The sequence below is a fragment of the Chenopodium album genome, chromosome 11, assembly GCF_948465745.1.
Source record: "Chenopodium album chromosome 11, dcCheAlbu1.1, whole genome shotgun sequence".
NCBI classification, from domain to species: Eukaryota; Viridiplantae; Streptophyta; class Magnoliopsida; order Caryophyllales; family Amaranthaceae; genus Chenopodium; species Chenopodium album.
This window is the reverse complement of record NC_137844.1, coordinates 52950189-52965548: the sequence shown is the minus strand read 5'-3', so window position 1 is coordinate 52965548 and position 15360 is coordinate 52950189. Positions and strand designations below refer to the sequence as shown.

Genomic DNA, 15360 nt, shown 5'->3' with positions numbered 1-15360 from the left:
GCACAACTAACAAACCGGAGTCCGGAGGGACGTTAATCACCATATCCAAAACCAGGCTAACCAGCAAGAAACTTTCTCTTCGCTGAATGTATGATATAACTCTAGGGGCCTGTTGTGAAAATTCCAATCTTTATACCAGTACAATATTTTGGGCCATCATAAATCATAATTCAGCTCATAGCAGAAGAACACAGAGAAAACTCTTAAAAATCAAGAGTAATAATTAAATACATTTGCTTATACCATTCACACAGACTACACAGTTAACTATATATATTAGTTCTAGGAGGCAATCTGGGCGCTTATAAGTCATAATTATTCATGGAAGAAAGAAGATGCGACAAAATAGTAGAACAAAAGAAGCATAAAATCCATTCAACTGGCCTGTCTTCAAAACTGTATAATCGAACTCTTTTCTACAAGTTGTGGCGTAGCTAAATTACCAATCACCGAAGTTGGGCAAAATTTGTAGCTGTCTCATAATTTTCTCAGAGCAGCTTCAAAATTCCAGTAATTTGCCCATATGAATTATTTACATGCCCATGAATCTACTAATCTATCCTGAGGCATGTCAACCCGTCGATGCAATGTAGCCCTATGTTTGCTGGTTGTGCTTGACATACTACAGATAAAAATCTTCGAAAAAGAAAACTAGAAAGACAAAGGAAAAATAATACACCTTCCCCTATATTTTCATTCCTATATCCAAGACTCTGTACATTATTCTCTATGTTTGCAGGTTATTTTTGCCTCCTTGCGCTTTCTTGTTCTTCCTTCGTATCTACTATGTATATCTTAGAAAGAATAAATAAAAAGTATATGTATGTTCTGAATCAAGAGAGGACTGAGGCTTATAAAATTGCCCTTTCCGGTTGCTGAAGAAGCGAAATATAATTCCTTTGGAGACTTCTTAGAAGTGTTCCATGTGAAATTCATATTTAGTTGTACCTCTTTGATTATAATCATTGCAGAGTACCTTCAGTTCCTTGCCCAATACTGGTGCACCACAGTAGAAAACACCTGCTCCCAAGTTTCAAGAAATCATACAAGACAAATTAGAAATTATTTCAATTGAAAACCGAAGAGATTGTGAGTTTCATCTCAAGTAAACACCTTCCTCAACTATTTAACATCTTCAGAATCAATCCCACATACTAAATGTTTCCAAATTAGGTTCCTTTTTGATGAAAGGTGGTGCTTATGTATGTTCATCTAAGCTCAAAAGTTCATTTTCCTCCCCACACCGTATGAGGAGGTTGCATTCTAACATTAGTGCCAAAGAATATAAAACACTGGCTCAGGAACTTGCAAATGCAAACTTAATTTCACAAACAAACAAACAAACAAATCCTGATTACTCACCTATTCTAGCGTTTGCATGCTTGGAACCAATCTTAGATAGAACCTTTTTCCAATTTGGTCTTGCAAAATGGGTACGGACCTGCCAGAAAAATGGATATTATAAGGGATATCACTATAGAACATATGTGAATATGTGTGCAATGCTACATGGACAACAGAGATACATAAGATAGAAAGATTAACCACGATGTGATCCCATCATCCCATTTATCTGTTTAGTATCAATGACATACATAAAAATGGGAAGATAAATCATTCTGCATATACCTTGGTGCCAGAAACAATATCCACCCCATTTTTGGCATGGTTGAGTGCTGCGACCATAGTGATTAGCGCAGAGCGTGCATCTCCTTCCTCGTATACACTGGTCAAATAGTTGTGCATCTCAATAACACCCTGTGTCCAAAACAGCAAAAAGCTCATTCATTAATCGCCTTAGAAAAACAATTATATAAGGCTGGAATGAAACTATGGCTTTTGACTTTACCCTCTGATCAAGCTCCGCAACTTCATTCATGACTCCTTTGAACCAATCAAATGAGCCTTGCTCCCTAGTTACCCAATAGAAGTAGGCATTTGTGGTCCTGAAGGGCTTTTTTTGCTTTGGGAAGCCCTTATCAGTGAGATCTGGTACAGGGTAAAGATCAGCAGCTTTTTCCTGATCATTGAAAACACAGAAAATGCACGTTCAAATCTCCATGAGGCTATCAGCATCACAAACTTAAGTGATGTCCACGATCTACCCAGCAATACAATCATAAACTCAATCAACAAATAGATAAATCATTATATAATGCCTTTTTACTCAGAGGTGAATAAGTACTCACTTCTTCCTCCTCCTTTTTGATTATGTTGTTAAGCAGATCTTTCAGAATACTAATGAATGGTGTTGCTCCAATACCAAGACCAACAAGGAGAAGAACATCATATTTACTGTAATCTTGTGCTGGAGCACCGTATGGCCCGTCTATCAGCAACTTTGGCAAACTGGCGGAAGAATAAAGTTTCAGACTACATATAATATTCTACAGTCACTATAACCCAAAAACTAGCAAATAGAAAAAAGACCTTTTCTTAGTAGTTTCATCAACTCTAAGAAGCCCACTTCTCCCAGCTGGAAGATTGTCACAAGCCGGTTTAAAAATAGCCTGTAGTTCCTCTGTCCAGTCCCCAAGCTTCCGAACATGGATACTGAGATAATCGTCTCCAGGAGCAGAAGTAATTGAAAATGGGTGCCTAGAAGATGGTCATAATTAGCTAAACAGGAGCAGATGTAATTGAAAATGGGTGCCTGGACTCGCACATAATTTGCATGAAAGATAGCCAAACATTCTGTAATCTGAAACAAGAGAAGCATTGACTAGATAACAAATGAAGTTGAAGCTAAGTTATTATCAAATTACCATTCAAAGGGAGAGACAGCAGGGCACTGCACAAACATGTACTGCCCACTCTTGTATCGAAACTGCTGAGGCTTTGTCATTTGCAGTGTGAGAACATTTCCAGGATAAATTGCCAACTAATTAGAAAATAATGAACAGGAAGAAAAGTTAGCACAAAAGAAGCTGGGTCATAGGTGTAATTCCGCAGGAAATTTTCTTAATAGAAGCTTGAAATAGTACTTAAGCTAACCTTCAAAAGGCCGACCGAGTATAATCCAGATCGAAAGTATCTCAAAGTCCTTTCACCGGCATACATCAAAACTGGAACAGCAAGATACATCCAAGTCTGGAACAATGGATACCAAACTCTTCATTAGAATAATCAATCAATTAAAGTCTTAATCCCATAAGTGGGGTTGGCTACATGAACCAAAAGTGATTATTCCATGTAGTCATCAACAATAATCTTCATTAAACTAAACACTAATAAAAACGAAATAACTATATATGAATAATTAGTCACAGAAGGATTACCGTCTTTTTGTACCATTTATGGACAAGGTAAAGCTCTATCCCATGGATGAGCAAACAGATATAAACGATGACCAGACAGTGGTGTGAATACCAGAAGGCATTATATCCTGTGAGCCTATCAAAAGGCTTGGGCAGCTTAATATCACCACGTCTAAAGTATCGAGTAGCCAGAGTAAAAGCTATTGCCATCAAGACGACCATTATGAGCCCTGTTATACCCTCAACACCTTTTACTAAATCTCCGTATGAGGGTTTTGTTTTACCAAAGTCACTCAAGTAGAGAATATAGTCTTGTGGTGATGACCTCTCCAGTCTCACAAAATCACATGCAAGGTGATTTCCAACATGAAGGATGACACCGAGCACAATAGCCGCAGCAATTGTCTGCATAGTTGAAAAGGTATAATTTAACAAGACAATTAGATAGTGTAATAAAGACCATTTTGAATATGAATTTGCAAGACTTGCCAATTTGCCATGTAAGTGAACTAATTATATCCTTCATTCTTTAATCTCCTACCTAGGATCATTTCATGCAGCTTCATTTTAACAGCTACAGAGAGTTCTGATAAAGAGAAAGTCACTGCCTAAGCAGGGAGTATAAACCAATTTACATAATTATAGATATAAAAAAAAAACAGAGGCGAGAAAAAATAATTATACAACATTAAGATGACTGTCAAGTTGTCAAAGATATGGTAAGATTTAGGTTCATGCATTTAAAATCAATCTGTTGTTTACTTTTGCTTGCCATTGCTAAATTTCGTTTGCTCATACTTCAATTCAAAGCATGCAAATGAAGATGATGCAAAAAATTTCATGATGAGAAGACTAAAGAAAAATACATACGATATTAAGGTACAACAACACAACATGATAAGAACAGTAAAGGTCGACCACAAGTGATTAAAGTACAGAATAAGTCATGTTGTTGTCATTGATGTTTGTTTGTTACCTAACCATATTGTAAAGCAAATACTGAAATGAATCAACTATTGTCTGTTAAGGTCAAGCTGGAAGCAGCAATGTCAAATTTTCATAAATTCTGCATTAAAATGATTAATAATTTCTCTTAAGTCCTAATCCCCTTATGCTTGTTCAGAGTTTCCTCAACCACCTAAATGCCAGAAGCATTCATTAAGAAAAGGGGTGATTTGGTTTCTCCCCATCTCAAGACAGTCCATTTTTTTTTTCAACTGAATCATGTCAAGGTTATTGTACCATGTCAAGGTGATCAAATGCATTAAACGTACTGAATCAAATTGGCTTTTAGTAATTAATATTTAATAGCATATGATACCCCTATTGATCCTAAATATTTTTCACATTGGGGTTGGCATAAATTTTTTTAAAATGCTTCTTTATGTTCAATAAAAATCAAAATTGTTAAAGTTACGTAAAAAAAATAAAATAAAATAAAATTGTCGTTTTGAACTCAAAATAGAAATTTTTGATTCGTAGTAACTTTATGGATTCACATTACAAGCATGAAAAACATTACTTCGTAAGTGACAATGGGTTTACACCTTATGAGGTTCCCACCAAATCACTAAGGGTGAGATTAATTATTCAACAAAAGCTTGATTTTATTATGCATCTTTAGTGATCACCAACCATTTAAGCATACACACAAACTAGTTCAACTGAGGAAAAGGTCAAACCAATGGTGCTAAATTTCACATTAGAAAGCAAACTTGGGTCCCCCCCCCCCCCCCCCCCCCCCCAATATAATAACTTACAAAACAAGCATTAAAAAAGACAAGTGTAGTAGGTATACCTTATGGAAGTTAATATTGTCGTCAAAAGGCACAGTGTAAGCCAGCCTAGTAGACCTAAGCCAAGTTATGGTGTTTCTACACACTGGAAACAGTATCAAAGCCATGTTAAGCTTTAAGGTTTCGGCTGCACCTTTCGCGGTGGTAAGGCAATAACCCATAACTTGAAACGCAGCTTTGTTTCTGTACTGAAGGAACTTCCAAACAAACAAGCCGATCATTATCAAAATCCAGAGACTTAAAACCCAAATCCTCTTCCAATTATCTTGTAAGAAATAGAACATATTTGTTTTCATCTTTTGCATTGGAGTCTTATATCTAAGTCCTTGTAAATTTTGGCTCAGGGCTTGGCTTGTATAGCTGAGTGCCTGACTGTAGCTCAAGTATGTGTCTTTTTGCAACAAAAGTGTCTCCAGCTGCCATAACTGCATTTTTATTAAAGCAAATAATAAATCAGTTAATAAAGGAAACATGTACCAGAATTATTCAAGTTAGGAGTCCATATCTCATGATGCAATAACTCAATTATGGGTATCAACTTTAAGTGTTTGGATCTACACATGGCAGAACACATCAGATATGTACTACATTTGTGTTTGCATCTCTAGTTTATTATAAATAAAGTCCTCCTGGAATAATACAAGACTTTTCATTAAAAAAAAAAAACAAAAAAAAAAGCCAAAATTAACATGTATACTATGATATGGATATGAATATGATGATATAAGAATAATACCGCAGGTAGGTACCTATGGGATAGACGGCTAGATTGATAGAGTTATGAGAAATAGAATGTTGGAAAGCTTAATTATACTGATGAATATACAAGAGTATATATAGTACAAGATTAAAGCATTGAACATACCAAACTATGACTAGGTACTTTAGTTAATTATAAGGGATATACTTTGACTATCAAAGTTAAGGAGTAAATCAAGGGATTTACATAATCTAAACAATAACTATTAATGATGTTGATATAATCATCTTTATCCTTTATACGCTACCACAAGACGGACGTCCGAAACGAGAGACCGATCTTGGATATAAGATCTCAAATCTTGTTCAATGTAGGAATTGAAGACTTGAAGTGGTGGTGAGAAAGGTTGCATTGCATTGTGATTCTCCGAGAGGGTTTGGAGACAGTGGAGCATTAAAAGGTTTTTTTTTTTTTTTTTTTTTTTTTTTGAAGAAGAAGAAGAAGAAAGAAGGGTATAAAAGAAGTGTGTTTTTTTTTTTTTTTTTTGGATGGAGGAGTTGCGTGAAGCAGAGGGATTTTTTTTTTTTTTTATTGTAAGATGAAAAGATAGTATATGTATAGAAGAAAAGTGTTTTTCACGGTTTTTAACACATGAACCATTGATTGTAAAAAAAAAAAAATTAAAGAAATTTGCTAGCGTGTGCTTGCAACAAATGGGAGAAAAAAAAATATATTGAGGTTCCTTCACCACCATAGAAGGCGAGATAGCAAAAAAAAAGGTAATGGTGGTGATAGTGATTTAGAACGGAATGTCCTGTTTCTCCATAATGGTTTTGGAGAGAGAATTTCATATTTGGTAACACATGGTAGGTAAACTACGGAATATCGAAAAAGGGATTGTTTCTCCGTGTAAGGGGTTTGGAAAAAAAAAATTGATGATTGGCATCTCTTGGTATCTGAAATACGGGGGAGCCAAAGGGGTTGAGAGAAAGTTTGATTTGGGTTTGAAGCTTTCCGAGAGGGAAGGGAGCACGAGTATGGTCACTATCATTTGTCGGCGTCCGCAAAGGGTTTTGATAGTGTAGCCATGATAGTAGCGGAAGCAAGAAAAGATGGATCAAAAGCTCATGATACCATGATAGAGTTATGAGAAATAGAATGTTGGAAAGCTTAATTCTACTGATGAATATACAAGAGTATATATAGTATAAGATTAAAGCATTGAACATACCAAACTATGACTAGGTATGTTAGCTAATTATAAGGGATATATTTTGACTATCAAAGTTAAGGAGTAAATCAAGGGATTTACATATTCTAAACAATAACTACTAATGATGATGATATAATCATCTTTATCCTTTATATAGATTACCAATATAGATGAAGGTTTGGTGGCATTCAAATGTCATAATGGTAACTAATGACTGAAATTGAATTACTAGTATTTAAGTTTCTAGTTACGGACAAGCAAAATTGTTTTCAATCATACAAGGAAACTAATCAAATTTGTTTTCTGCATAAAAAGTCAGGAGTTTTAACTGATGGGGTATGGTGATGCTGTTTCCCTTTTATATAGAAGATCCAAAGTATAGAAATTCTTACATGTGTTATATACGTCATTACCAAAAAATAAGAAATAAAGAATAAAAAAAATAAATAAATAGTAGTTAGAGTAACACCAACTTAAAAAAGGATCAGTCTACGATTTAGAAATTTCGTCTAAAAATGGACAATTTGACATACAGTTTTAAAGCTATTAACAGGAAAAGAAGTAGAGAAAAAAAAAATGGCAACCCTGTCAATCACTTTTATTTAATTTTTTTTTAATTGCAACTTTAGAAAAATTAACCCAACAACCACGTGGGAAAAGGGAGAAAGGAAAAAAAAAAATGAGAACATAGATCCCTAATAATCACGGACTGCTTTAAAGAGACATTTACACAAAATCTGGGACAGTAATTAAAGCTTAATCGTATGAATTGGGTTTTGTGTTTAGCCCGTGAAGCGTTCACCAACACGCCAACTAGCTTCCTGCAAGTGCGCAATGTCTTTCATGCACCCTTTTATGTCAACCATGACTTTCAAAAAGTCCAAATCATAACATTGCTACTTTCTCTCAATCTCTAGTAAATCTCACTTTAGTTATAAAAAATTTACTGGTAATCAAACTAAATCATTACTCCGTATCTTTTCAGTTCTTCAATCTCTTCCTAGTTGACAGTTTGACAGTTGTGACATTTGACTTTTTTAATCGAAATTCACCAATTTTAATCACACTTTCTGCTATTTATAAATAAGATAAATTATCATTGATTTTCATAGATTTTTATTTTTGCTTGTTTTTATTTTCACAATATCAAAGGTACAATTTGGCAACCATGAAAATAGAGTAATTAATCTGACATAATAGCACATGTGAAACTACTGCGTTTTAAACATTTTGGTAAAGATGACACAAAAGTTGTGCCTTGTGTCATCGTGCATGGGAATAGGTTGGGCACAGCATACTGGCCACTGTCATGAGTCTCATGACATGTTGTGTCTTGCTACCATTTTCAGAAGGAAAACCCAAGCCTATTTGCCCTCTAATTAGGGTATATTCTCATTAACTGAAATGAACTGAACTGAATTGAACTTAACTTAACTTATTAGAACTGAATTAAACTGAAATGAATATTTTATGAGAGAAGGAAATTAGGAGCTGAACTGAACTTATTAGAGCTGAACTGAATTGAACCGAACTAAACTGAAAATAATCTGATGAGAACAGGGTCTTAGTGCAGAATAAGAGTATTTGCTAATGCATGGTAGAACTAGGCAAGTTTTCTATGACCGATAGAGAATTTCCCAAGAAGAAATGAACACACAGAATTACTCGCGTAATAAGTTGAAGTGGATAGTATATGTACTCCGTACCTCAATATATCCAAGACCTTCTGGATCCAGTTCTTCCATGATTAAAGCTGCATATTCCTCAGCTTGGTCTTGTAATCTTGACAACTTATTTGCTGATGCACTCAATGTTATGATCTACACCAAAGTAAAACCAATTTTAATTTCTATGTTCATATTAAATACTTCTAGAAAATTAACTTTTAAAAGTATAAAATTTTAAACTAATTTTTTTTCCTGTTTATTACCCAATAATTACAGTATTCTCTAGATTATCAGTGATTACTGTAAATTAGTCAGATTAAGAAATCAATATTCTAATTACTAACCAATTGTCCAATTTATCTACGTCTCTCTTATATTTTTCAATGCAGTTGGACATAAATCATAGTCATTAACCTACCTGACTATATGACAAATTGTATAAAGAATTTTAAGATAAAGCAAACCAGGGAAAAATTTTACAAATGACGTGCTTCAGAATCAACAAAAAAACAAGTAGAATATTCTTGTACAGTTTTTTTTTTTTTTTTTTTCTTTTTTTAAATTAATGCCTCTCAACTACTTTACCAACTCTGACGCTTCCAATAAGGATTAAACTCCACGACATATTGAAAAATAAAGGTGATTGGACATTTCACATTTGAACTAAATCCAAAAAAGGCTAAAAATAAGAGATTGGAAAAAATCTACTTGCAACAAATAAATACGTAGTAAATTTAAGCAATAGATTTTGCATCAAAAGATCAGAAGTTAGAAATATTTGGCCAATTTAGACATTACATGCAAAAGATCTTTACTACTCGACTAGTCATATAACTTAAAAAGTACTGTATTCTATGAAGCCTACGTGCCACGTGACTCTCTTCAATATACTTCATATAAGGGAAAAAACACATTATAATTATTTTTACAGTTAAAATAATGTTTTATATATACAAATTTTGCTTAATGCAAAGTAGATAATCCCTCTGTGTTTTAATAAGTGTTATAATTGGACTAAATACGTATGTCGAGACACGACTTTGATCATTAATTTATTTAATAATATGTTAATAAAATTATAGGAAAATTCACATTATGAAAGTATATATTATAACGAATCCAACAATGTATTATACAATATCATTTGTTTTTTATATATTAGTGAATTAATCAAGTCAAAACCATTATGTAAATAGTGAAAAAAGTCAAATTTTAACACTTATTAAAACACGGAGAGAATAATGTTTTATTTTTTGCGTTATTAATGCATGATTTGCCCAAATAATTCTAGTCAAACTGTCTAAGCCAAAATTAGTAGGTGTATTTTCTAATAAAAACATGTTTGCCTAACTTAATTAGCAACACAATTAATCGTCACATCAAATCTACTGTATATATCCATGTATATATATAAGTTCACATGCATGATTTATCCAAAAACAAAATCACATGCATGAAATTATTCTATTTGTGTACTATCTCATAAATAATCTGATAGAATAATTAATTTCGTAGCAATTACGAAAGAAATCCGTGACCATGTTTGCCTGAACTTAGCAAGCACATCCACGTACTACTAATAACACTGTCTAGTACTACTAACCTAGATTATTCAACAAAAGAAATCAGCACGAAATTTCCAAATGATGGTAAATAGGATGCTTGATAACATGGGAAGCGTATGTAAGACATGATGAAATCCTCAAAATCAAACCATATAATATATAAAAATGTGTGTGTATATATATACATACATTAATAACATTATCATAAAATCATCATCAACCCAAATATACCAATAGTAATTGGAGTTGTTAGATCATTAGTTTGAAATTGTAGACTGAATTAATCCCAGCCACAAAAATGGGCCTAACCTTTAATTAATTTAACCATAATAAAAACACATAGTTAGCCGACCATTTTTAAGCTGACCCCTCTTTTTTCTGATTTTCTCTCACTTAAATTCTGCGATGCACAAATGTAAAGTTGACAAGCGCGATCGAAGGAGTCAGCGGTTAATAAATATTAGGTCGCCGAACAAGACAGAGAGTTATCCTATTACTTTCATGCCTAGTTATGCCTCCTACCATCTTCATGTGAGGCATTCATATTTTATTAAGCACAAATTAATTCATTAACTTATTATTAATGAATGATATATGTAAGATTAGTAGTGATCAAAAGTATCTTTGAAATATGAAAGATTAGTAGTGATCAAAAATTCAAAAGTATCTTTGAAAATCTGTTATGCTGTACAAATTTGCGGAATTTTTGTCAACAATTATTCATTAATTATACTCCTTTTAAAACTTTTGAGAATTAAATATTTCATCTTTTTACAAGTAATTTTATATTACATTGTAGTACTCCAGAATAATAATAATACTCCGTAATTCTGATTTTTTGAAGATCTTCTTGTTTATTAATTATGTGGTCAATTTAGTAACTTCAACCATCTTTAAATATGTAATACTCCGTATAAACAAACTTATGAATATATCTTTTAAAAAAAAAAAACTTATGAATATAAACAGGATTTACCTCTTTTACTTCTTCTTCTGTCAGTTGGCCATCTTCATTTTTATCCACCCTGTCAAATTAGAAATTACTCCATAAGAGAAACAATTAAAATAAAGATTAATTAATAGTTTAGACTTTAGAGGAATAAAAATTGGCCTTCTCTCAAGCAGTCAAGGATATTTTCAAATCTATACAAAAATCAAGCAAATTTCAATGCTTTACATAATACTTCGTTAAGCAAGTGAATAGAACACACTTTAAAATTTGACTATAGAAAATATTCTATAGAGTATTACTCAACTAGTCTTACTCTCTCCACGTATGCAAGACAGCAAGAGTATGTACTAGTCTTACCGGCTAAGTTTGATAAATTAAAGAATATGCAAGAAATGTCACTGTCTACACGAATCATACCCTGTTTTCAAGGGTGCATGGATTAAAAAATAAGTGCATCAAGGAAGCATTATCTCTTAATTTCATGGGTGGCATACACTAATTATTTTCCCTAATATAAATGGTTGAGCATTATTTTCATGGTTAATTTTTGACCCTTTTTTTTTCCCTTTCAATACACTTTCAATTCATTCCTCTTTTTTTTTTTTTTTTTTTTTTTGAGGGAACACTTTCAATTCTAATTGAGAAAGACGTTTAATAATATTTCTGTGTAATAAACATATCAAAGAAGTGAGGAATGTAGGGTCCTTTTAAATTACGATATGTTTACCTAATCTATCTTCTAGATTTATGATACACTTCAAGGCTACAAGCTACCAAAAAATTTGCATGTTTTTTTCCCTTTCTTTACCTAATCTCTTAGATATTTGTCAAACATCGGACAAAATGATAACACTTCAATTCCTTCAAAGATCAACCATTTCTCATATGCTTAAAAAAATCCTAGATAAATTATAATTCCTAAGGTGGTAACTAGCATACTTGTATTGATGAGAAGAATTAATATGGTACGAGTAGTTATTAAGGAAACAAAAGGTTATTTTTGGAAAAGCATAACCCCTCTAAATAAATTTGATAGTTTTTTTTACTAATGGTTTGTTCTGATTGGCTGAATTGAGCCTACTGAACTTATTGGAAGTGAACTAAATATTTTATGAGAGAAGAAAATTAAAAACTGAACTGAACCTCTTGGAGCTGAGCTGAACTAAACTGAAAATAAGCTAAAGAGAACATGATTTTTTACCCCCTAAAATAAAAATGAGACAATATTTATAAAACAGTTCAATAAGAAAGTGTGAAAAAACTTAAGAAGAAAGGGAGTATATAAATGTATAGAAAGTGTGAAAAAACTTAAGAAGAAAGGGAGTATATAAATGTATAAGTGTATAAATACTTTCACCATCTTATACTCTTATATAAATTTGTTCAAAAAAGGACCAAAATGCCCTTGATTCCACCCTTTCACATGTTCTTTACTTCCAAGGAGTATCTCCTTGTGTAAATTTGGTCACTTGATCCATCAAACAGCAAAAGTAACCTCTCATCCTCTATAGTTGGAGTTGTTACCTAACATGTAACAAAATGACCAAAATATCCTTTTATAATGCATATTGTATTAATGGTACTACTTCGTATATTAGACTACTAATGACCCCAATAATAGCCAACCATATGCATCATCATATAACGTTGGGATTGTGATTAGTGCGGCAATCATTAGCTTCATAAAAAAACATTAACCAATACTACATACATTATTTTAGTATCATTAATTAATGGCAACAAATCAATCAATTCAAAAAAACGTTGTGTAGGTGTCAACGGGGATGATATGAAACAGTTACTACTTACGACTTACCTTATCTTACGAGTTACGATCAAATTCTATCTACGTGACTATCGTCACTCTCAAACGCCAAAATAAATAAAACTCGAAGAAAAAGTTTAAAAGCAGAAATTTAAAATTAAACACGAGTAATTAAATAAATTACTTACATGTCAAAGAAGATCTGAAGACGAGAATCAAAGCTCTGATCTGTAATCTGAGACCAATACTCATACAATTCTTCCTTGCTAATCTTCTCCACCTTCAACCTCCTCCTCCTGCTCAAAGCGTCGAACATCTCTAACGCGAATTCCTCCGAATTTTTCATCCCTAATCCACAATTCAATTCAATTAACAAAATCTTATAATCAATAATTACAACAAAACTTCATTAATTGATGCTCTTAAAATTTAATAAATTAAATAAATGAACAATTAATTTTAATTTTTTTACCAATGCATTCAGCGAAGTCAGTTCGATAAAGAAAATCATCTTTGGCTAATCTGGTGAAATTGTCTTCAACTTTACACCAACTTACACTTCCTTTATTGCTAATAAATCTAAGCCCCTTGAGAGCTCTATGCGCACCAGACCGAGTTCGATTGAGTTGAGCCTGCACTTTCCTTCGATTCCTCGCCGCAATCGCCGGGTCAACTGCCGACTCAGACGACCCTTTCATCGAAGCCGAGTAGTTCAAGAACTTTCCAGAGAATCGCTTCGTCAACTGCGCTGAAAACGACTGCTTCGCTTTGCTAATCTCCGCCTTCAACTCCTGCGAAAACTGCCGTATTCGGCTGCTCGACGACGTCGTTCGCCGAATCGTCGGAGTTCTCGACCTCGACGCCGGAATCTCAATTCCTCCGACGGAAGACGACGCGGAATTCGGAACAGCTGATGATGTTGACGCAACATTTACCGACGCCGGCGCCGGAGGTGTCGCCGCCGGCTCCACACTTCGGAGAATGATAGTCTCGTCATCTTCGATATCGAGAGTAACCTCGACGAATTCATCGGCGTTTGAACGTGGAGTGGAATATCCCGACGTAGTGACGTCACTTCTCGGCGAAGATCCGGTACTCATCGCCACCGACGGCGTCCGGATGTTGTCGGAGGCCCACCGGCGGAGTTCGTGCCTTGCATATCCTCTCATTATTTTATTTTTTTACTATTTAATTATATAAAAAAAATGGAAAATAAAATTAATAACTACTACGACGACCAGAAAAATCCTTCACCATTGAAAAAATCATCGAAAACGCGTGCTTAATTCTGGAGATGGAGATTGAGGAGAGAGAAAGTGGTGGAAGCACTGTTTCTCTCTCTAGAATAAGGGAGGTTTTCTCTCTCTAGAGTGTGAGTGGAGGGATGGGTGGACTGGATGAAAGAGAGAAGATGGTTGAACAGAGAAAAATGGGACAGAAGAACAAAAAAAAAAAAAAAGAAAAAAAAGGGAGGGAGAAAGGTGGTGGAAACGACAATAAGGAATTATTTGGAAAAGGAAAATGAGGAAATGAAGTGGAGTTTAAGAAAGGTGGGTCTTTTTATATAAGGGAGGGTGGAGGAGAGGGACCGTGTGAGTTCAGGACATTTGCTAGTTGAGAATTTGAGATGGAGGTAAGGGGATGTAATGTAGAGTCAAGTCGAGTTGAGTCGAGTCGGTCAACTATCTTTTGACGATGCGTTTTGTGGAAAGAAGTGGAATCATGAGTATTATGACTTGTGGCTTTGTAAGATAGCTACTCATATTCATGTGGCGAGGAGATGGTTGAAAAAAAATATATGTACATAATTATATAGCTTATGAATAGCATGTTGGCTACGTTTATGTGAAGGAAAAAGTAATATTTTTATTGATATTGAGGAAAACAAATTGTAGATTCAGAACAGCTTCGAGTAGTAGTAGATGCGTTTTATGGCAAATATGTGCCTTGTTTTATGGCAAAAAATATGTGCATAATTATATAGCTTATGCCTTGTTTAATTCACCTTATTTTTACTTATTTCAAAAAAAAAAAAAAAAAATTCAAGTCAGATCAGATCAAAAAAATAAGTTCAAATCAGATCATCGTTTTATGTTTAATTTTTTATCGCTAAATATCTTTAATTTTGTAATGAAAAAAAATTATGAAAATTAAATTTTATTACGAATCTAACACGATCCCACTTGATATAATTTTACCTTACAGATTATCGTACACTTAAGGTCAAAGATTGGTCAAATCAAACAGTAAGATCAGACCATACTAGACCAGGTCAGATCAAATAAGCAAAAATCAGGTGAACTCCCCTTATAAAATTGAGTTTTTTCCTATTAAATTTATCCACTTGACCCTATTAAAATTTATCAAATGTATTTTGACCCCATTAAATAATTTTTCTGAACTAATCACAAAAACCAGATTGATTGTCTCTCACAATTCTAATGT

General features: G+C 33.5%; 1 protein-coding gene across 1 annotated transcript; it reads right to left on the bottom strand.

The window, feature by feature from the left end:
- Window positions 1-221: 221 nt before the first annotated feature.
- LOC145567748 (respiratory burst oxidase homolog protein A-like) lies at window positions 222-14443 on the bottom strand. The gene is made up of 14 exons (XM_081627118.1): window positions 13388-14443; window positions 13104-13263; window positions 11175-11223; window positions 8673-8786; window positions 5056-5478; window positions 3279-3662; window positions 2995-3090; window positions 2766-2881; window positions 2431-2598; window positions 2190-2349; window positions 1850-2020; window positions 1630-1758; window positions 1363-1441; window positions 222-1020 (listed from the first exon to the last, which is right to left on the bottom strand). Exons 1-14 carry the CDS (start codon window positions 14082-14084, stop codon window positions 911-913), a joined length of 2856 nt encoding a protein of 951 aa, XP_081483244.1. The 5' UTR covers window positions 14085-14443; the 3' UTR covers window positions 222-910.
- Between the last annotated feature and the right edge of the window lie 917 nt (window positions 14444-15360).

What these genes read in the sequence shown, in the direction of transcription:
- LOC145567748 (XM_081627118.1), bottom strand. Translation starts at nt 14,084, where the DNA reads ATGAGAGGATATGCAAGGCACGAACTCCGCCGGTGGGCCTCCGACAAC. An exon ending in CTTCAGATCTTCTTTGACAT is followed by an intron (nt 11,224 to 13,103) that starts GTAAGTAATTTA and finishes CTAATTTGACAG; the next exon opens with GGTGGATAAAAATGAAGATG. An exon ending in ACAATATTAACTTCCATAAG is followed by an intron (nt 3,663 to 5,055) that starts GTATACCTACTA and finishes TCAACTATGCAG; the next exon opens with ACAATTGCTGCGGCTATTGT.